The following is a 23,748-nucleotide window of genomic DNA, read 5'->3' as shown; positions in this document are numbered from 1 at the left end:
GGCCTTAATGCTGAGGAAGAGCTAGACGTTCATCTAGGTTGAAAAGTTTAAGTAGTATTGAGCCAAACGCCCACTAATGAAATATATATATGAATGATATGTGTTTAATTATGTCTCTTTTTCTGTTATTTTGAGTTTAATTTATATGATTATGAAATGTCAATGCCCATCGAGGGCTTAATCACTCACAGAGATAACTATGAATATTTTACAGTATGATGAATTAATACTGATTCTGATTCAGATTGTATCAACATTGCCCATTTAGGGCTTAATTGTGTACATGATACATCATTTGTGAATTGTAAATAGTTGTTTCTTTAATCATGATAGATCATTTATAAATGGCGGGCAAAATAGATTATCGGCATTGAATACATGTCTGTTATCTATGTCTATGAAATAGACGTCATCAGAGTGCGGCACCTTCTTTTTCTGATAAAGGAATTATGAGCTGTTAATAATCCGTTGACCCGCCGCCACGTTTAGCCGCACCCGTTCCAGAGTGCTGAAGGCATAATTAACGACGGAATTGAGCTTGAATATATATATATATATATATATATATATATATATATATATATATATATATATATATATATATATTTGATATTTGATATTTGAGGGGTTATTTGTAGAGCGCGACGTTCGCTCCGGAGGGAGCATCTTGGCGCTGAAGATCCTGACTAATCAATCCTGTGGTTGAAGGGGGGTTTAGATGGCCGCTTTGGCGTAATCATCGGAGAGGTTGAAGATCCAGGTCTTTAAGAGCTTTCTGAAGGATTTTTCAAGCGTCTGATGTCGGAGAGTTTTGGGCAAGCTGTTCCATGCTTTAGTGGCCAGAGAGCTTAGGGTTTTGCCGCCCTTAGTCTTTAGGTTATATTTGGCAGGGAGGATGAGATTGTCAAGAGACGAGCGGAGGGAACGGCTGGGGGTGTAGTGGGGAAAGCGTCTGGAGAGGTACTTAGGGCCGGTTTTGTTGAAGGCACGGAAGGCAATGATCAGTATTTTGAAGAGAATTCTCTTATGGAGAGGTAGCCAGTGTAGCGAACGGAGGGCAGCAGAGATAGAGGATCTGCGAGGTAGCCTGAGTACCAATCGTGCGGCGGAGTGAAGCACACTTTGAAGTTTTGATAGCGTGTTCTTTTTTGCCCCTGCAAGAAGGCCGTTGCAATAGTCTAGGCGGGAAATTATAAGCGCTACTGTCACAGTTTTCCTGGCATCGGTAGGAAGGAAGTTGAAGAATTTTCTGAGTGATTTGATTGTTCCAAAGCATTTGCCAGCTACCGTTCTAGCATGTATGTAAAAGGAGAGGTCAGAGTCAAAGATAACGCCAAGATTTCTGGCGGATGTAACAGTCTGGGGGGGAGCAGCTGAATCATCTGGCCACCAGAGGGCTGGGCAGAAGGACGCGTTTTTACCAATTGGAAGGATCTCAGTTTTGCTGGAATTGCATTTTAAATGGTTGCGATCCATCCAGCGGAAGACTTCAGTTAAACAGAGTTTAAGGTTGAGCTCGGCATCAGTGGAATTGTCCTCTAGAGGCACGATGAGTTGTGTGTCATCGGCGTACGAGGTGACTGGTATACCGAAGGAATCGATCAGGGATAGGAGTGGGATGAGATAAATATTGAAAAGGAGGGGGCTCAGGATGGACCCCTTTGGTACACCAGACGAGACCATCTTCTCTTTCGAGTGGAAGGGGCCTAGGGTGACAGTTTGTGAGCGATCGGTGAGGAAAGACTTAATCCAGGCTAAAACAGTGTCGGTGACGCCAATATCCATCAATCTACTGATAAGGATGGAGTGGGAAATGGTGTCAAACGCCGCCGTTAAGTCAAGGAGGATAAGAATTGAATTTTTCCTCTGATCTTGTAACCATTTGATGGTGTCTGATAGCTCTATCAGTGCGGTTTCAGTCGAGTGTTTTGGACGGAAACCTGATTGTTTGGGGTGGCGAATGTTGTTTTCTTCCAAGTGGCGTTTTAACTCTCTGTAGACTAGTTGCTCCGTTATTTTTCCCAAGGCAGGGAGTAGTGAAATCGGGCGGAGGTTGGTCAGATCTGTCGGGGATTTATTGGCCTTTTTCATAAGGGGTTTGACAATTCCCTTCTTCCATCGGCTGGGGACAGACCCTGTGAGGAGTGAGGAATTAACTATTTTGTTGATCGTAGGATTCAACACCTCGATTAGTTGGTGCAGAATTTTTGGGGGACAGGGATCAGATGGTGAGCCAGATTTGCAGGCCAGGATGATTTCTCTGGTTTGCGCTAACGTGGCCGGTGAGAAGCTACTGAGAGTGCCGACACTAGAGTCCGGGAGGGGGGGAACAAGGGGGGTATCCGGGGTGGGAAAGTTGTTTTGGATGGAGGCAATTTTATCTTCAAAGTAGTCAGAGATTTGGTCACAGAGATCTTGAGATGGGGGAATTTCCGGTAGGAGTGCTTTGGGTTGAGTAAATGATTTTACTATTTTAAACAGCGTCTTTTGTTTTTGGCTGGCATCTTTGATGGCGTTAACGTAAAAGGTTTTTTTGGCTGATTTAATTTTTGAGAGATACGTTTTCCTTATTAGAGTATATGCAAGGCGATTGACCTCATCGTACGTCTTGCGCCATTTACGTTCCGCCTTCCTGCATAGCAAATGAGCGTTAGCTAGGTCAGGTGTGAACCAAGGGGCCATGGTTTGGGTTTTTTTTTGGGAGGAACCGGGACGCTTGGGGGGATTCTGGACTTAATTTCCAGTGAGATCCAGTTGTGGAAAAGGTCGGCGTCGATTTCGACGTTCCCCGATAAAGTGGGTATTGAGAAGGCATTAGGGGTTTGAGACTAATGATTTCTTGGACCTTTTTCCAGTTGATTGAGTTGGTAAGGAGGGGGTTGGCTTTATTGCAGGGGGGCGGATTCACAGTCTTAATGTGAAATGGGATCAAAGAGTGATCAGACCAGATCTGTGGCAGGGGGGGAAGGGTGGTTAAAGAAGAAAGGTTGGTGCACACACCATCAAGGGTATGACCAAGAGAGTGCGTAGGAAGAGTGACGAGCTGCTGGATGTTAAACATATCCAGGGTTTGGGAAAAATTGACGGATTGGGCGTCAGTTTTAGATTCAAGATGTAAATTGAAGTCGCCGAGTAGGGTAAAATGTGAGTATCTTAGGGAGAAGTGTCCCAAGGAGTCACATAATGAGTCAAGAAACTCAGTAGCGTTTTCGGGTGGGCGATAGATAAGGCCGCCTGAGAAGGAGGTGTGTTCATTTAATTTAATTGAAAAACCTAAACCTTCTGATTTTTTCAATGGTTCTAGATTGAAAGTATGACAGGAAAAGTTGTTTCTAAGTATAATGGCGACCCCACCACCTCTCCCCTTAGCTCTGTCTTGTCTGAAAAACGAGTAGCCTTGGGGTAGGGCGATAGCAATAACGGGGTTGCTCTCTTCCGTTAACCATGTTTCGGTTACCATTAAGCAATCAAGATCGGAGTCAATGATGAGATCGTGTATATCTTGATTGTGCTTGCACATGGATCGTGCGTTAATTAGTCCTCCTTTGAATAGAGGCTGGGAAGCGTTGGTGGGTGATGGAGCGGCTGGAGTGAGGCCTGAGTTAGTAGAGGTCCAACGGCAGAGCTTGCAGCTAACTGAGCCGGTTAGAGTGGCTGGGTCTAGTATGCAGGGGCAGTGCTTGGAGCCCTGTAGATGATGGAGGTCACTGGACTGGTAACGAATGTGGGAGGAAGAGTGGACAGAGTTTCCTGCGCCTGTCGCGGTCTTGGCGCGGACGGGCACAGACGGGCTTGCCTTAGGCGCGCCTTCGGCGCGCAAACGGCGCTCCCGCTGCGCTCGTCCGCTGCGCTTCCTAAACATACACATTATATAGGGGAGAAGGAGAGGGCGTGGCCTATCAGGTGGGCGTGGTTTAGCACGCACGCCTGTGCTGATGGCGGCGTCTGAAGGTGAATTAAGTGCGCGACAGCGTTCAAATCGGCTGCGTGCAGTTTGCAGTCTTTGGTTTAAAAACAACAATTAGGTCAGTGACACCACACAATGAGTTTAAAAATAGGGCAAATATACAAGTAAGTAGTACCTCCAGCACCCGGCTGGAGGTATATATATATGAGATATTGTTAATTGTGTATTGTTTTTGTTTGTTAAAAATACTTTGTCCTCATTTGCCTCTTTAATGGAAAAAAAATCCAAAACGCTCTTCCACTTGCACATTTAGATGGGTGGGGTGACCTGGCCTCATGTGCTTGTGACAGGTGGGAAGAAATTGGAGCTCACAATCTGTACCACACTCGGGTTTGTCCTCCATCTACCATATTTTACTTTTGTCTCTCTCTGCCCTCTCACTAGCCAACAGAGACACAAAATACCTGTTGAGGCAGAGAAGGCTTAATCATTGGACCCCTGATTTCATCTACTAGCACTTAAATTATCACACCATTCAAACAACGGGAGCCAAAAATTGTGGTTTCTTGAGTCCATCATGTCCAGAGCAGCTATGTGTTTGATGAAGTGCACCCAATCGTCAAAACTAGGAGGGGCTACTGCCTCCCATTGTTTACATATCTCTCACCGCGCTAGTAGCACACTGTAAAAGATAAGCCTTGCCTGGTTTTTTGTAGTTTTGGCCACTGACTCCACATGTCCAAAAATAACAAGCATAACGCTTACCTCAATGTTAATCTCCATCATTTCAGACAAAGCCCTACTCACGTCTCTCCAGAATACCTGTATTTCGGGGCAAGCCACAAACATATGGACACCGTCCTCTTTAATTTTTTTTTCTTTTTAAATATCTTTATTTGCATTTTCAATTTTCAATCTTGCAATAGTCATACAAAATTTTAATCATACATATTTGAACAAATCCTCCTAGATGATACATACATATGTGGAGTGCAGTGCTCTTTCATACTACCACACTTCAGGCAGGTGACTTCAGCTCCTCTCCCGAACTTTGATAATCTCTGGGGGGCCAGTAAGCTCTGTGGGTGGAAAAGAGCTGATCTCTTCTCAGGTATGCAGGCTTTACTATTTTAAATAGCATGGTCATAGACACTTGCCATTGGTGTTCCAGCGATGTCTCAGGCAAGTATCTTCCCCACAGTTCCATTGGCATGGTGAAACCTCCGATCATCAGCCAATAGATAGCCACCAATTCCTTCTTGTGTGCTGTCTCTTGCATCAATCGGGCTTCCAGATCATTTTGTTCCCCAATTTTTGTTTCCGGGTCCTTATACCAGCTCCACATTTGAAGATATTTAAATCTGGATAAGTGGTAGTCAGCTTGTTGGTTACACATTTCCCATTAAATGAACTTGCCATCTACAATTATGTGCTCCCATCGTAAGAAGCCCGCCTTTGACAGTGGTTTTGCAAGAGCATCTTTAGTCCATTCCAGAGAGCCCGGTGAGTCCCAGATAGGAGCCATTTGACTGTGATATGGAATTTAAAAAAAAAAATTGTGACCTTCTACCACATCTCAGCTAGCCCCCTCAGTATCATTAACCTGACTTTTTTTTAAAGAACTTTGGGTCTGCGTATATGAACAGAAAACCCTGTTTGCCACCTGACTCCAGACTTGACATCGTAGCCCACATGCCCCCATCTTATTTTGACTTGGTGTGCTGAACAAACACCTCCCATTCTTCAGTAGAAAAGCCCAAGAGGAGAAAAGTAGATCCGGCAGTGCTAAGCCTCCTTTCTCCACCCTCCTCAGTTTTTTCCATTCTATTCTTGGGCCTTTACTTGACTAAACAAAAGTGCTGATCTCGCTTTGCAACTTCTTTAGCCATTCCTTCCCGAAAGGCAAGGGTATAGTGTCAAATACAAATGTGACCTTTGGGAGGACTATCATTTTAACTAAATTGACTCGTCCGAGAAGAGATAGCTGAAGATGGGACCACATTTTCAGGAGTTTGTTGATCTCCTTCTTACCTTTCTCAAAATTAACTTCAGCTATTTTATTGATATCCTGTGATATCATGACTCCCAGATATCTCATTTCTCCTTTGACACTTTCTGCCTCAATGTTCCAGGTCATGATCTCCGTCTTGCCACTGTTAATTTCGTAGCCCGGGATCTTTCCAAAGTCGGTTGTCAGAATCGTAATGCGAGACAGGGTGTCTTGTAGATTTGTAGTATAAATCAGAATGTCATCCGCATAAAGACCCAGTTTCTTATTCCAGTCGATGTATTTAAAAGGTAAAATTTCAGAGGCATCTCTGATTTTCCTGGCTAAGGGGTCTATATATAGATTGAAAAGAAGTGTCGACAGAGGGCAACCCTGCCTTGTCCCCCTAGATATACATACGGGATCAGTTAGGGAGCAGTTGACCAGCACTCTAGCTTCTGGAGCTTCGTAAAAACCTGCCAAGGCCTTGCAAAAAGTTGACCCTAGGTTCAAAGATTTTGCCGCGGCTTTTAAATAGACCCAGTTCACCCGATCGAAAGCCTTTGTGGCATCCAAGGCCACTACGGCCAGAGGCAGTCTCTAAGAGGTTGCCAGGTCTATTGAGCCAATTAGTGCAAAAGTCAGATCTTTCAAGGACCTTCCCCATATGAAGCCCTTCTGGTCATCACGTACCATCTCAGCCATTAACCCGTTCAACCGATCGGCCAATATTTTAGCATAGATCTTATAGTCGCTATTTAATAACGAAATTGGCCAATAGGAGTCACATTTTGTAGGGCATTTTCCTGGCGTTAGGATTAATGAGATAGTAGCTTCCTTCCAGGAGGCTGGCATGCCAGACCCTCCAATAAAGAAATCGTTAAAGATCGTCACTAAAATGGGAGTTAGTGTACTTGTCAAAGCTTTATAGACCTTTTGAGGCAAGCCATCGGGCCCTGGGGCCTTCCCCTTCATAAGCGGACTAATTACCAATTCTACCACGGCCTTCCCCTTCTTAAGCTGACTAATTACTAATTCTACCTCACTGATGTCAATTTCTCTATTTAGCTGTCAATTATTTTCTGGTGAAACGGGGTTTGCGGGATCTTGTCCTAACCATGTTTTTAATTCATCATCCGTTGGCTTAAGCTCTTCTCGGTAAACTTTACTAAAATAGCTATGGAAAGTTCGCTCAATCCCTCTACTATCACCAATTAGGGTCCCTGTTTGTTTGCATACAGCCTGATCTATTCTGTTTCTTGCTTGCTCCTTTTTTGCCTTCCAGGCCAGCAATTTACTACAACCATCACTATACTCAAAATGAGCTAACCGGCTGGCCTCCCATCTTTTCCTAGCTTTTTCTTGTAGAACTATTGTCAAGTTGGATTTTGATTGTGTCATTTCTTGTAACAATCCTGTCCTAACCCCCTCTTCTATTCTTGGGTCGATTAATTCCTTTTCCAGCGAGCGAACCAATTCCTCCTGTGTTGACACCTCTTTGTAATAACTTCTCCTTTTCTCCGCAACCAGCGCCCCTAGTTTACCCCTTAAAAAGGCATTATAAGCATCCAGGTCACCCCCGTAGCAGTAGAACCCCAATTATGCTTAAAAAACTCTTCAGTCTCGGCCATCAAATCACTTAAGGGATTAACATCGTCCTGATTTGGACCATAGTGGCCCGCGAGAGGGAAAAAACGGGCCAGGATCTTTACTTTGGCCACTAATCACCTTCCGGCTTTGTCCAAAACATAAGACTCTAGGCTAACTTGCGTTTCTCGTTTAAATAATATTGCTACCCCCTTTGTTATGGCTGATTGAGCTGTGCATGCCACTTGGGCAATCCATTTCTTTGCCTTAAACAGTTCCATGGCTTCCTTCTCCGTATGATGTGTCTCCTGTATTATTATGATCTGGGCTGGGCAATCCTTTAAATACTGTATTATTCTTGCCCGCCTTCCACGCACTCTGAGGCCTTTCAAATTCTATGAGAGAATTTTAATGATACTCTCTTTCTTTTCACCCATCCCTGGTACCGACTAAAAGAGATAACCACCTCCTAGAAATTAAAGGGGCTTCAGAGGAACTATTCTTTTTTCCTTTTCTCCCACTGCTCCCCACCCTGTGCTCCCCCCGTGGAAAACCCTTCCCTGCCTCTACATGGCTAAAAGCCATATGGGTACCCCCTTAGAGCCTACTGTTCTCTAAGCATTATTTTGTATATCTGAGTGAGTTAGACATATTTTTAAACTAAGCTAACTAGAAAAACTTTAAAAAAAGAAATATTTTATTAAAAAGGACTCTAAGAATGATTTTGCTTCTCACGACTGTAGTTTTAACTTTCTTCTTCTTTTTTTAGTCTCCACACTTTTAGAATTACATCCCACATACTCTAAGTCATTTAATGTTTGGAGCCTCCTGCTTGTAGATCTTTAATAAATTCACCTACCTGTAACTCCTTTTTGATCAATCTCACTACATAGGCTTTTATGTCTTCACCTTCTCTGCCCTCTGGCACCTGGCACCTTCAGAATTTTTATATTGTTCCTTCTTTGAAAATTTGCCAATTTTTCCACTCTGTCTTGATACTCCTTCTCCGCTCATTTTAATTTTATCATTTCAGAACAAATCATGTCTACCTTTTCTCTAAGCTCTTTAACCTCACCCTCTAACATAATTGTCCTATTGCTGAGATCATCTATCTTTTTTCTAGAGTTTCACAAGCGTGTCTTATCTCCTTCTGGTTTTAATCAGATGTCTCGAATCTACTGTTAATCTCAGCAGTCAAAACCCTTAAGAGAGAACCTATAGCCGGATCCTCCTTCTCCGCCTTCTTCGAAATCTGTTCGGGCCCTTGTTTTCTGACTCGGAATTTGTTAGCACTACTGAGCCCTGTCTCTCCTCTACCAGAGGCTGGTCATCGCCCCTATATGCTTCTGTAGAAAGTGAGGCAAGCACTTGATACCTATGTGGTGACTAAACTTTGCTCCAATACGTCCCGCCCACTGTACCCATACCTGCAGAATTGGATTTGCTAATATTCATATTTGTAGTAGTCTCAAATTATGCTCCAAATGCATCCTAACTGTAAGGAAATCAGACTATTAGTTGTGCAGGATGTGAGCCCTGCGCAAGTAATAGGTCCACAATTATCTCCTCACTGGGTACAGAGGATCCCATTGTAGAGATTGACTCTCTCAGGGTAGTGAAGCACAGCAGTCCTAATCCTACTCAGAGGAGGTGGTGTAGGTTAATAATCATCATTCACTGGCAAACAAAAACAACACTAAATAAAGGATTGTCCTGTATGTGCTTTTTGTTAGAAAAAGGAAATGTACATTTATTACCCACACACTACTAAATACCATACAGTGATTTCCAAATATATACATATGGTGGGTGGAAATAATGTTAGTGACATTCTGAAATACTATTTGATACCTACGGGCTCTTGCCCCCCTAAAATCACAAACATCCCTATCTATAGCAGGTAGCACGTTGCAATATAGGGATGTGTCACCAAATAAAGCAGGCCTATTGGCTTTGTCGGGTTCACCTCAATGAAAACCAAGAATCATATGCTAAAAATGATGTCACTGTAATCAGTAACCATGTTTAACCCCTTGTGTGCCCCGCCCTTTCCCCGCCCTGTGCCGGGTCGTTGAATTAGCGGGCGGGGTTCATGACGAGATAGTCTCGTCATGGGCACAGCGCAACCGCGGCCCATGACGAGACCATCTCGTCATGGGCACTCAAGGGGTTAACATGCAATTATCCTTGTCAACAAAGCATTGCAGTGTTTATCAAAAATCACTGTCAACAATACATTTTAAATAAAGCATTGTCAAACAAAGTAACACATTTATGTCTTTCATCTGCCACTTTAGACCACAGAATATGCAACCATAGGACCAACCACTAGAGATCCCTGCTCTCTCAGTCTGTAGAACAAATTGTCCTAGATTTGTTCATACTGGAAAACTAGGGTCATTTTACTGAAAACTCTTCTGAGGTGAGGAGGAACCTGCAGCCTCCCATGAAATGACCCCTCTTTGTTTCGCTGGTGGTGGCCCTGCCATATCCGAGGCTACCACAGTGTGAGAAGCTTGAGTGAACAATCCCCGCAGGCATTATGGGGAACTCCCCCAGTGGAACTAGGAATTTCAAATGAGAGGTCTGGACACTTTCTTGAAAAGCGTGCGGCCTAGCGCCACACATCTTTTTCTTCTTTTTCTTTTGTTCTCCGGGTGCCTAGTCATACCCAGAACCCCCCAAGGCAGATCCTGCATAGGGGGCTGTGGGAGAAGTCCTAGGGCCCCGATGGTCCAGCAGGCTCCTTTGACGCCCCTCCTGCTTGGGAGGCAGCTGCATTCTCCTTGCTGCTCCCACAGGGTGGGAGCCGTTTGGTTCCTTGCTCCAGCCCGCAACAGGAGCAGCACTGTCCCATTGTCCATAAAAAGCACAGGCAGGAAGGCTGAGGGCCCCCCAGACATGGGCACGGTGAGAAATACGCATGGCATACCAGCACATTGCAGTTCTGGAGATGCTGTCCAGATTCCAGCGATAAATGCACCATCTTCTTTCTCTTCAGGGCCTGGGAATGGTGTCCCGGGCCTCTGGTTTACTTATGTCTGCCACTGGGGTGATGGGGGCCCCAAGGGGCTTTCAAGGATGGGCCCCACTTAACCCTGCTCTTCTTGGTATGTTGTAAAGAGTCTTGCTGCGTCCACCAGGAGCTTGGCCCTCCCTGAGGGAAATGATAGAAGATGCGGCGGTGCGCCATGCGCTCCGTTGAACAAATGCAAGAAGCTTGATTTACTGGCTCCCTACACCAGCTTTCTCATTTGCTTGGGTTTTTTGTGCCTCTCTCCTCCTGCTGGGGCACAGAAGTCCAGACCTTTCCTTAACTGTTCCTTAGGGAGGCTGAAGGAACCAGCCCGAGTCCTTAGTCCTTAGTTTGCACAATTTCGAATTTTCAGATTCAATTGCATTGTTCATAGGCAACCTAATTAAAAAAGGTTTTGAAAAAGGAACTAACATACCTGAGTTTCAGGATGGACCTCAAAACTTCCTAAGGTTAAGAAATTATTGCACCCACACCCAAATAAATGAATACATGTTGCTATAGATTTTTATAGATTTCATACAACCACTTCAGGTATATAAAGATTCCTGGCAAGACACCTCACGTAAAAAGTTACTGTGAACAGCCAGCTAAACAACACAACTTCTAAGCAAAAATAAAAAACACAAAGGCAAGAAGAAAAACAAGACATTTTAAAACAATAATACATACACATAGTTCAACTTTCCCTTGCGTTAATAAGACACTGTGTGGATGGGGACTATGGTTGCCATAATAACCATACGGCAGTGGACTGAGTGGAAACTCAAGTCACATCGCCATTCTTTTCAGAATGGCTGCATAGGTTGCAAACCAGTACATCTATACCTCTGAGTCAGCAGGTGCTTTGCACCCATAATGAAGGTAATTGTGTTATATTGAAATACTAAAACTGCTTGTACATTGCACTGGATACTTTTCAGGGCCTTGCTGTGGTGTCCTTTCCATCAACAACTGGAGCCAGTGGTAATTACTGGGTATTTATTCCAGGAGAGCAAGCAGTAACGTCTGCCCTTCAACTAAGCCCCCACCCAACTGCCGTTACAACATATTCTGGAATCCTCACTTCCATGGTAACTGTTGCCCGTGGTATCAGGCTGACCCAGATACCTCACATCCTTCCCCTTTAGCAAGGAACCAACGCATTACCTTCTCTGCGTGTACAAACTGGTGCATCACCTTCCCTGCTGCTGATTTTGCCTGTGATTTTGACGCATCCAAAGGTACTTAGTGCTGAAAGTGGTGCATCTATAGTTTCCTATGGACAGAACTGTTTTCACTTTCTAAAAGTCATATTTTGATATCTGTATGTTGGATTTTTGTCATTTTGGTCTTATTTTGTTTATATAGATGTACATTATTTTTCTAAACTGGTGTGGTGTCCAACAGTGGTGTTCCACTGTGTTACTGTGGGTTATATACAAATGCTTTACACATTGCCTCTGCAGTTTAGCCTAACTGCTCTGAGCCAAGCTACAAGAGGGTGAGCACAGGCAAACTTAGGTGTGTACTTTAACTCATCCTGACTAGAAGGAAAGGTCCCTACTTGGACAAGTTGCACACCCCTGCAAACTAGAGGACCCCAATTCTAACACTTCCTATGTAAAAACTTATAAAGACATCACCATCCATTCCCCATTGCAGAGTGCAAGTGCTATTAGTGTCTCTGTTAATTGGGGGTAGGACATAAAAGCAGCTGCTACTAATTGCTCACCCTTTGGAATCCTTGGCAGTGCCCATGCCATTTGTCTGGGGGGAAGGACAGGAAGACAGCAGCAGGTACAGAAAGTAACAAGCATTTGCAATGCAATAGGTCTCACATTTACGAGAGTTTTGTACATGCAACAGCTATTGCATTACAAATGCTAGTTTGTAAAAACGCCAATACAGCACTTTACCTTTAATGTCGGCTGAACCCCTTTCTATAGATGAGCCGTGTCTAAAGAAAGGGGCGTGGCTGCCGTTAAAGTGAAAGCACGGTATGGGGTGCTTTTACAAAAAAAAACATTTGTCAACTAGACAAACAAATGCTTTCTTTTGTAAAAGCGCCTGAAACCACGCTTTCACTTTAATGGTGGCGATGCCCCTTTCTTTAGACACAACTCGTCTAAGGAAAGGGGCGCAGCCAACATTAAAGTGTAAGTGTGGCATGGGGTGATTAAAAAGAATAGAATCAAACAAATAGTTAAAAAAACATGCAGCTATATTTGACGCAGCAAATAAAGCAAAGGCACAGCCGCCACTATCAGCGTGGCAGGCTGTGCTATGTAAAAAAATAATAATACTACGCTGGGCGAGAGCGTCTCCATCAAACGAAACAATGCCCGGAGGCTGTAATTAAAGCCTGCCGAGCAACAACACATGTAAAAGGGGGTGTCCTCATGGGAGGTTACCAATGAACACAAGGTGGTACTAAGCAGGGACTAACAAGCCTATTAACAAATCAGAAGCCAGCGTTTGGGAGGGACAATGACACAAGCCAATGAAAAATATGGGTGGAGAGTGGGCGGGGCTTTAAATCCATACTCTAATGCAGCATGCCTCGCAGAGCAGCGCATGCTTAGGCCACGCTCAACCTAAAAAGGACAGCTAAAAAGTCTGGCTATTCAGCCTATAACCTCAGCTGCCTACAGGGCACTCTCTGAGACTGTCAGTGCAGCGCCGGCACTCTGCTCGATGGAGAGAATAGAGCACAGATTTGGGAGGGGGAAGAGAGACGACAGATAGAGTGGCAAAAGAGGGTGGCCAGAGACCAGGTATTTTTTTTTATCTTTGAGAGATGAGGGCATGTTATATATGGCTTCCTCATTTCTCGTCTGCCCATGCTCAGCAGTTAAAAGGGGGGCAGATGATTTTTGGACCAAACATAACATAAAATTATAGATGGGTAAAAAGTAAGTAATAGGGATGCTTTACACCTTGGGGTTCGGAGAAAACACCATAGACAACTCGAGCTTCTCTCTTGTATTCCATTTGATATCGATCAGAACCCTCCGGTGAAAAATATTCCACTTTATCACTGTCATTCAATGTTCTCTCTCTGCAGTTCCTACCATGCGGCTGGACCTACTACTTGGAAAATGTCTTTTACTGACCAATAACGATTTGGCAGTGGCTACAATGTTTTGTTAGTACACATAGAAATGTATGGTGGTGCCCAAATTTGGCTTAGCAACAAATGTTGTAAAGACGGCAAAAAAGGCATTTACTGTGAAAGAAGTTGTTTTGATGTGGAGTTCCAGTACTTGACACTCTCCCCTGAAGCCTCCTGGGAAATGTCTTTCTGCCTTTTATTATCAAATTTCTTTTAAATGTGCATCGAATAGGATAGTGCCTTGAAGCAGTAAAGGCATGTGAGAGAGGCCAGTTCAAGCAGTAGCCTGGGTCATTTTAACCCTTAAATGGAGCTGGACCTTTGAGCACTACTGTGCAGGCAACAGTCTGTAAACAAACATATTGTAGACATCCGTGTGTTGCATTGAGGCTCTCAGGATTGAACATTAGTGACTGCTACATCCAGATATCCCTTCCCTAGAAATCTAAATGTGTGTATCGTATTTTCACAGTAGAACTGATGCAGTTAATTGTGGGAAACAATGCTTTATTTTTCTTTCTCAGAAATGTCTTGTTCACAAATTTTCATCAAGGCTTGTTATTTGACATTAACACATGCAAAGTTATTAGAGGTCTGTATGTTAAGAGAGTTCATCATACATCATCAGTTTATCCTGTAAGCATAAATAATTGATTTCTTAGATGCATGTTGAATGTCCGATTGAATGGCACAATCAATGATGGGATGCATACGATTCTAGGCTCATCCATTATGTATCCTACCTTTCCCTACGTTTTTTTTATTTCTGCCTTTCTCCTCTACCTATTCTACTTCTTTGGCCTCATCTGCAATCCTTAATTCACAAGCATGCCAGCATCTTTATGCTTCGAGGGCGCTGGGCTCCACAGAAGGCCTTCCATTGGTCTAGTTTAACAAATGCACAAATTCATTAGGAAACCCCTACCCAAGCCGAATTTTACTGATGTCTACATTTTCGCTTGGCACATGTGCTTTTAATGGATTCCCCGGATACACTAATGAATGGTTTAATAGGAAATGGGATCATTGTTTTGATCATCCTTCCCTGCAGGAATCTCAAACAGATACCCTTTGCCGAGCCATAAAGCTGGTGTTGGCAAGAAAAGGTCCTTGTTTTGTAGCATGGGTGGTGTTATTTTTAAGCCTGGGCATAGCACTACGCTACGCTCGCGTAGTTTGCGAAGTTCGCGCTACTTCGCACTAGCCGAACTGCACGTAGCACAGTGCGAACACACGTAGCGTAGTGTTGCGTAGTGCTGCGGTCATTTTTTGCTTGCTCGCGGTCCTCAACGTCAAGTTGGCGACCGCGAGCAAGCAAAATGACATCCCGGCGAGACTTTTTCCTTGTTCGCGATCAGCAACTTCAAGTTGGCGATCGCGAGCATGGAAAATAAACCTCCCGGCGAGATTCCCAACGCGAGGAGGTCAGGTTTCTCATTGCGAGTGGTCGCGTATGCTCGCGACCGCTCCCGATGAGAAACTACCAGTTCGCCTTGAGAAAGCTGAAGCTCGAGTAAAAATCTACTCGAGCAGCAGAAAACTACAGCTCGCACTGTGCAAGATGCCATTTTCAATGATTGCACAGTGCCGGTTGCTTGTCCGCACTGTGCAATCATTGAAAACGACATCTGGCACAGTGCGAACAAGGTACTACGCAGTTCGCGAAGTGCTACGCGTAGCTCGCGTAGTGCGAACTTCACTTTGCGTAGCTTTGCGAAGTGCTACTTCGCGAACTACGCCCAGGGTTAATTATTTTGAGATACATTATGTATGACATTGTTTTGACTATTTCTTTTTTTGCCTTTTGCAACCTCCAACTATTCATTGGTGTTCATTCCTCAAATCGTGTTCTGTCCCTGGCGGGCCTGTTTCACTACCTGTAATAGTGAGTAGTTGTCTGTGCAAAGTACAGGGGCTCATCCAACACATGCTTATGCTCCATTTTAATCCAGCTGGTGGGTAGGCAAATACTGATCTTTTCAGTGCAGGCAACACTACTGGTATAAGGAATGGAATTTCAATGGCCAGTCGAAGCATACGCAGCACGGAACCAGGTTCTAGATGTGGGAGAGTGCCCCAACATTCTCCAAGGTGTGGAAAACTGCACTAAAATTGCCCGTATTCGAAGAAAGTGTGGGGAGGAAAGCACTCTCCTAAAAAATGGGTTTCCTTGAAAAGAGGAAAAAACAAGCATTTGCAAGGCCTAAATGTCTGGCCTTTTTGGAACGTTTTGATAATAGTTTGGCAACTTTGAATGTGTTGTGTCCTGCTGTCTTGAGTGTATGTTGTACTCAACCTGGGCTGCTTCAAGAATATGAAAGCTGGGATTAGGGCCCTTATGCTGGACAGAATGTATTAGCCAGAGCCCCCAGGATATTGAGCCATGGATTAGGAAATTCTGCACCACAAAAAGAACATTTTGTTGCACAATAATGCGATTTTGTAGCAATTTTGGGTCACCTTATGTTAATGGAATTCCAAAGTTTATATAAACATCTATCTTGTGCTAGACCTGAGCTGCATATAGGGTGAAGCTGTTGATCACATTTGTTATTAAATGATGGGGTATTGCGCAGATATGACAACTGGTTGTTATGTAAATGTAAATGTAAATGTTGTAGACTTGTAAAGCGCACAGCTGCCCCAGCAACGGGGCGTCCCGGCGCTGTAGACCACTGGGGAACCCGTCCTGGCTATCCCTGTGAGATGGTCCCTTTCTGGGTATCTCCAAGGTGAAACCAGGCATCCCCGGCATCTGTGGGGGGCCGTTGTAGAGATGAGGCAAGCTTAATGCCCAGAGTTGCCGAGTGTGTTCCTGGTTAGAGTAGGTACCGAGGCGAGAATTATCGAGTCCGTTTTGACCCTGGTACACGACCCTGCCGCGTTGGGAATTGAACCCTGGTCCCTGGCCGATTCTCTGCTTACGGGTCGGCCGCCTCTAACCAGTGAGCCACACCTCTCCACCTGCCACCTAAAAGAAATGTAAATGTTTGAAATTGTAAGTGCCTACATCCATTATTTTATATTTGAGTGTGTTTCAGTACCAGTATGGTAGCCATATGTCTTGTTGGGCTTACTACAAAAGTGTAAGGGCCCGCTTTACAAGGGTAAACTACTTTCCAATAGTCGCAAAGGTAAACGTAGACTAAAAGTCTAACTTTGCTACTTTTTCGTAAACATAAAGGAAATCTTAGACCAAAAGTCTACTTTTACTACTTTTTGGTGTTCAAAAAGGTAAACTTAGACCAAAAGTCTAACTTTGCTACTTTTCGGTATTATCAAAGATAAAATTAGACCAAAAGTCTACGGGTCCAATTCACAAAGGTAAACTTAGATGTTTGGTCTATACTAGACAAACATCTAAGTTCACAACTTTGGGAATTCACAAAGGGCATTTACGAGAAGTATCTTTATGTCTGCACTTTGGCTAGATCTAGTAGTAACCTACCTTTGTTAATATTGAAAAGTAGTTAAGTTAGGCTTTTGGTCTAAGTTTACCATTGTGAATACCTAAAAGTAGTAAAGTTAGTCTACTTTTACCTGTGTGAACACCAAATAGAAGTAAACTTACACACAAGTGTAAGTTTACCTTTGTGAATTGGGCCCTAAGTTATTACAAAGTGTAAGTCTCTACAAAAGTGAAGTTTGTGAAAACTGAAAAGCAGCAAACTTAGTCAAAAGTACAGGTTCCCGAATCAGGGCCTCAGTTTTGTAGTGGCAAAAAGATTTACTCACACAAAGATTTTTGTGTGAGTAAATCCCTTGAGAGGTGCTGTAGTGGGTTTTTTAGGATGGGAATGCTCTGAAGGGTTGTGCACATCCTCAATCATCCATGTAAGGTGGTATGCTCAAACCTACACTTGACCAGGGAACAAGCACAAATATATTCCTTCCTGGAAAGGTCATTTGTTTTCTAGGGTAGGTTTAGAATATACACAGTAGTGGAAAATTTGTGGTGAAAGGGCATACGCCACAGAGAAAAAAAAATGGAATTGCACCAGAAAGGGCATTTTCTCATGCACAGTTGTACTCTATGTACAGTAGAATAAAATTGTAAAACACAGTTTTTCATAATTTCTTTAAACATCTTTTACCATAGTTTTTAGTTTTCTAGCTGTAAGCAATACAGGAAGAACATTTGTGAAAATTCACAATTAAAATAAAACAAATTTTATACGATTTCTTTCTCACATGTGGTCATTCGTGGATGTTGCAAGAAGTGGCAGGAACGGATTGAAAGTAATGAATACCACATGAATGGGACCTTAACTTTGAAACGTGTGTTTCATTATATGGTTAGGAGACCTGGGCATGTTATAAGAAAGTTATAAATTAACAACTTTGTGTGCAATACAGCATTATATGTGATTCTACTGTTATTCAATTGTTAACGTAAGCATAGAGAAATGTTAGCTGAATTATTTTTATGGCTATCACAGCCAGGACAGAGTTACAGAAAATTCTGAATGCCTCTGGTATTGACCATTGGTGATGTCACATTCAAGTAGCTTCTTAACGTGAGTGGATTAATTGGTTTAAAGGGTAAACAAAATGATGTACTCATTTTAATCAACACATACCTATGAGTACTATGGCTGTCTTACCAATATATCTATTTAAACCTTTTCCAACCTGTTGAGGGGAAGGTGACATCACAGTTTCAAGAGCAATGTATCCTCATTAAATGAGATGAAGCCAGTGTAAGGCCCACTGACTATCCCCAGGTCCCCCCAAGTATGCAAAACTCCCAGTTATGTTCAGAGGTGAATTGTTGGAGAAATCTACTGGAGGAGAAGCTGATCCATATAAATACTGTAACCTTTCATCTTAAACATGAAACAAAGACTAACCTAACTGGCAGAAAATGAGATGGAAATGCTGCATTCTCCCCCCCCCCCCAGGTCTACTTGGCATGCTTTTGGACATGGCTCACAAGCTTGCCAGCATTTCAGGATGTACTATACTCAGCAGACAGCCTGCTGCTGGTTATAATTAAGGAGTCCCAAAATCACTGGGAACACCCATGTTCATTCCCGTTTATATTAATCTCTATATTTTACACAAACTATCTGATGTTCTTTTAATAGAACCCCAGGGTTCATTACTGGCTTGGTTAATAAGGTGTGGAGTTGTTGTTGTGCTGTATGAATATTCTCTGCAGGAATCTCTGCAATAATCTTAAGGGTTGTATAGATGGCATTTGTAATATATTATTCTGCATGGTGAGGCAGGTAACAGTGTCCCAAGAATGCTCAGGTTAGCATTCTCCACCACTGGCTTGAAATCTCCAATTGAGTTTGATGAGGAGATCTTGTCTTGTCTTCAAACATTGGAAAATGTAAACCAAGGTGATATTTTGCGCTTCTCTAATGAGTGGCCCAAGGGCCTCCTGGACCACTGGATTTATTTCAAGATAAAACTTTTCCTACTGGGATAGATTCTGGAGTTAACCACCCTTTAATATTAAACAATGTTGACAGACTTTTTTTCTGAATTCATGTACAATTACTTATCTCATTATACTTTCTTTTCTTCTGTCTCATTCAGATCTCTTCAACCAACTAAAAAATGCAAAGTCAAAGATGCTGAATATGCACCCTGGGCACTCAAACCACCGCCATCCTTCAGACGAGTGACCTCATAAAATGAGCCAACAGCAAACTGCCCAAGATCGGAGTTCATCCCAAGGCCAACAGCCGGTTGCAACTTTCTCACTCTTGTGAGCAACTTCCGGAGAGCGATGCATCTCTTCCTGAGCTTTTATTCCTTTCTAATTCCCTGAGTATGCATCGCTGAATGCATTGGAGTGACCAACCAGCAATTACTGTTCATTTGTGAGGATCTACACCACAAGAGTTGGCCCACTGCCCAAAGGCACATTAGCTACATTGACTGATCCAGCATTATGGTAACAGAGGCGAATGGCAGTGATTAATGAGCAGAGAAGCAGCATTTATAAAAGTTTGCTGTGTCGGATAAAAATCTCAGAACTAAATAAGACATAGTGTTGATTTCACTCTGAGTAAAAAGTTAAAAGCAGTACTAAGATGGTGGTAGCAAAGGCAATGCAAAGATACATTGTTTAAACAAGGTAGTGGCACTATCTTTTATTTTTATGGGGTTGTTTGGGCTAAGTTACCGGCAACACGTGGCTTTTGGCCACTCAGCCTCACGGAGACCATTTCCCGCTTTACCTCCACACATCACTTATGTACCCAGAAAGAAATCCCAGTTTGCACTTCATCCATGACAATTTAGGGATGAGAGGTAGTTGAGAAAGGTCGACTGCACCTCCCTAATGAAGGCCTGCAAGTGAGTGCCGATTGAGTGAGCTGTGTTGGTGATACTAAAGATGGTGCTCCCTCCGCCAGACAAACGTCACGTGTGTCTTACGACGATAGTCATCATGACCAGCATGGCCTTCATGGACGCCTATCTTGTGGAGCAGAACCAAGGGCCAAGGAAAATTGGAGTCTGCATCATAGTGCTGGTGGGGGACATCTGTTTTCTGATTGTGCTCCGCTATGTGGCTGTTTGGGTGGGTGCCGAAGTGAAGACAGCCAAGCGGGGATACGCCATGATTTTGTGGTTTCTCTATATATTTGTCCTGGAGATCAAATTGTATTTTATTTTTCAGAATTACAAAACAGATAAAAAGAATTTAGACACTGTTGCAAGAAAAGCATTGACGTTACTCCTGTCCATCAGTGTGCCAGGACTCTACCTGGTGCTGGTTGCTCTCGATAGCATGGAGTACGTAAGAACGTTCAGAAAAAAAGAGGATTTGAGAGGACGTCTCTTCTGGGTTGCATTAGACCTCTTAGATATTTTGGACATCCAGGCTAACTTGTGGGAACCCCACAAGACAGGCCTACCTATCTGGGCTGAAGGTCTCATGTTCTTCTACTGTTACATACTACTCCTGATTTTACCTTGTGTTTCTTTGAGCGAGATTAGTATGCAAGGAGAACACATCGCCCCACAGAAAATGATGTTGTACCCTGTCTTGAGCCTCGTCACCATCAATGTTGTGACCATTTTCATTCGGGCGGTCAACATGGTCCTTTTTCAGGATAGCAGAGTCTCGACCATCTTCATTGGCAAGAACATCATTGCCATCGCCACCAAGGCGTGCACGTTCTTGGAGTACAAGAAGCAGGTGAAGGAGTTTCCTCAGAATGCCATTGCTCTGGAACTGCAACAGAACTCAATTTCCCACAATCAGACTATTCACAGCACACAGGGGGTTTCTCAGGAGCAGTCTCCGTCCCGTGAGATACTGGACACATGACACCATCCCAGGTTTGTAGTGACTGCTCAGCCTGACTGTGAGTAGGGTTCAGCTCTAGCAGTGGACAGGCCACAAAATCACCATCAGAGACATAATGGGCCTGTCCTGCCAGTGGGAGCGCTTCCAGGCACAAAAATAATATTTTAATAAAGCAATGGAGTGTCCCTGGACCTCTTCACCTCAGGTATAACCCCTTTTACCCTAGGCATCATTTCAGTAAAACCAAAAGTTAATAAAGCTCCTTTTAGCTCTCTCACAAACAAATGTTCCTTAAATTTTCCTGTTGATGAGATATGACCCACTTCACTGCTCAACAGAAGCCTTTGTAATCTTAGGAGGAAATTTGGATTTTCTTACATTCATCACCCAGATCAAAGAAAACTAAGAGAACTGTTAAATTCTTGTTTTAAATCTTGGTTTACAATTTCTTAATGCAGTGATGAATAATTTCCTACACTGTCTTACCCTGGTCTGTGGTTCTGTTGCTATTTTTAAATATATACATACTCCTTACTGTTGATCTCAACTTGTGAAATATTCTGTGAGTGATAGGAAGCAGGAAAAAAAGAACTCATCAAGAACAATGCCTGGTGTATGTGGTAATGTGTACCTTTAGCGAACGGGTGTCCAATGTTCTTCCATATTTGTCAGATCTCCACTAACTATATGAATTAGATACATTTTCTGTAAATATGTTACATGGTTATCCTGAAAATCTGGTCTGGATCTGGCCGTCCTGGACATATGTTGGACACCCCTGCTTAAGCTGCACTAAGGTATCTCTTCAAGGATGAGCATTTGACAGGGTAACGTAAGCAGCAGTCATATAAGACAACTTGACAAAATGTATTTGAGTTGTCCTCAACTATGTGCATACCGAAAGAAAGTTGAAGGACTTCCACAGATGACCTTTCACCAAGCATCAATTCAAACTGTGTAAGGTTCTGCCCAAATGCATTCATTTGGGTGGACACGAATTTTTTAAATGGGTTAATTGGTTGTTAGTTCTGCCCATCCTCATGTACCAGTCACTGAGGTAGCTGGAACTGCCCACTCACCCCGGGCTAGTTTAAGGAAGCCTCCAAGTTTATAAATAAAGCATTCTTAGGCCCTTTTCTATTTTTTAAAATGAAACTAAAAATGTCAAGTTTGTTTCTGTTGCTGCAGCTTTGAATGCAACAATGTGTACAGCAATCTCATTTTTTGTAGAGTTTTCTTTTATATTAATGTGAGGAGCAATGAAAAACTGTCCGTTGCACTTGAATAAAAAAAAAAAGTAAACAAGACAAAAGTCATTTATTCCCTTTGTCATTTTGGTTTTATTTTAATGGATTTTGTGCTTTTGTACTATTTTGCTTTTTCGGCCTCCTGCTTTGTTGCTACATTAAATTTTTTCGAAACTGTTTTAAGGGCACGGTGTCCCTAATAACGGACTGTAGACTGTCTCATAGAAATGATGCAATGGGAACAGTGAAGCGAATGCCAAAGGACGGCATTTAATCAAAAAATTAAAAAAAACAGTGTCTGCTTGCATCAAGGAATTGCAACATTGTCACGTCCAAAAATGAACCAATCTTCGGAAATGTCTGACTCTTTCCTTTCACTGTAGGATGCTAATTAAGGCTGAGGGAACGGGTGCATGTCAGGACAGATTCAGGTAAGTCTCCTACACAATAGAGTTCCTCAATGCCAGTCAGAGTTCACCCTAAGAACATTGGGAGACCATGTTACAGAAGACATTGGAGGACTTCTGCTCACGTCACAATCCAGCACATTCTAAACAAGATAAACACATGCATATATGGGCCGTTCTAAACCTAGGACGACTTCTCCAAAAAAACGAACAATGCACAAACGAATTAACAAGGTACTCCGCACTTTAATTCTGCTGGGACTTAACACAGCAGTCCCAGGAGTGAGTGAATCTGTTCAGTGTTTACAACATATCTCAGTCGAATAAGGTCTTTCCTTCTACTGGGGCTGAGAGCCCAAAATGGATCCTGGCACTAAATAGCTCCAGCCTGCAGATCGGTCTTCGAAGGTGTCAGTCACCGTGTAATCCAAAAACCAGATAATGATAGATATTCTTATTTCAGGAACTTTATTTTTTGATAAAATCTTCTCAAAATTGATCTGAGGTCGAATGTTTGGGCAATTACTAATAACATTAATAAAAACATCGAGCGATGAATGAGGGCCCAATGATGGCTATGCCTGTATATAACAACATGAACCACATCTCTGTGACATAAATTGACTTGTGTTTTGGTCATTTCTTTAAAATGAGAACAGTTTCTAGGTTTTCGACTAGTTTCAAAAGAACAAATACAAAGATGGATAATACGGCTGGACAATGACGCTGCAGCCGCTTTCACTACCTTCACTGTAATTGTTAGGCCTCATCCGCCGCTGACCATATAAAGGAGAACTACACATTAAACTAACGACAAACCCCTCCCTCAAGCATAACATCTTGCGAAACAGCCTTTACAACAGATGCGTTACAACGCATGCCATTACGCCGCGTGTTGTTACAACGCGAAAGGCTTGTTGCAGGGGGTAGAAGGTGTTGGATTTGACTCCAACACCTTCCCTACTGTTGCACACACTGGAGTTGGAATGGTAAATTATACCAATCCAACTTCAAACACACCCCGACAGCAAGTGGGGGTAAAGGTATGCGTTGTAACAGCAAGCAGGGTAATGGCATGCGTTGTAACTTCATACAACCTAACGTCTTCAGCCACCACCTCATCTGTCCTTGTGCAAAATGCTAATCAAAGGTGATGCAAAGTCAAAGTCTCTGAAAACAATGTAACCTTCAATTCCAAAGCCTTTACTCTCTCAC

General features: G+C 43.1%; 1 protein-coding gene across 1 annotated transcript in view; it reads left to right on the top strand.

Moving 5' to 3' along the window:
• TMEM121 (transmembrane protein 121) overlaps nucleotides 1-22,162 on the top strand; it is a 940,474-nt gene extending 918,312 nt beyond the window's left edge. The window contains exon 5 of the mRNA XM_085627158.1: nucleotides 19,157-22,162. Coding sequence (XP_085483284.1) covers nucleotides 19,962-20,900 — 939 coding nt within the window. The 5' untranslated portion in view covers nucleotides 19,157-19,961 and the 3' untranslated portion in view covers nucleotides 20,901-22,162. The remainder of the gene's footprint in view (nucleotides 1-19,156) is intronic.
• Nucleotides 22,163-23,748: the final 1,586 nt, after the last annotated feature.

Source organism: Triturus cristatus, chromosome 9 (genome assembly GCF_964204655.1).
Source record: "Triturus cristatus chromosome 9, aTriCri1.1, whole genome shotgun sequence".
Taxonomy (NCBI): domain Eukaryota; kingdom Metazoa; phylum Chordata; class Amphibia; order Caudata; family Salamandridae; genus Triturus; species Triturus cristatus.
This window is presented reverse-complemented; position numbering and strand designations above follow the sequence as displayed.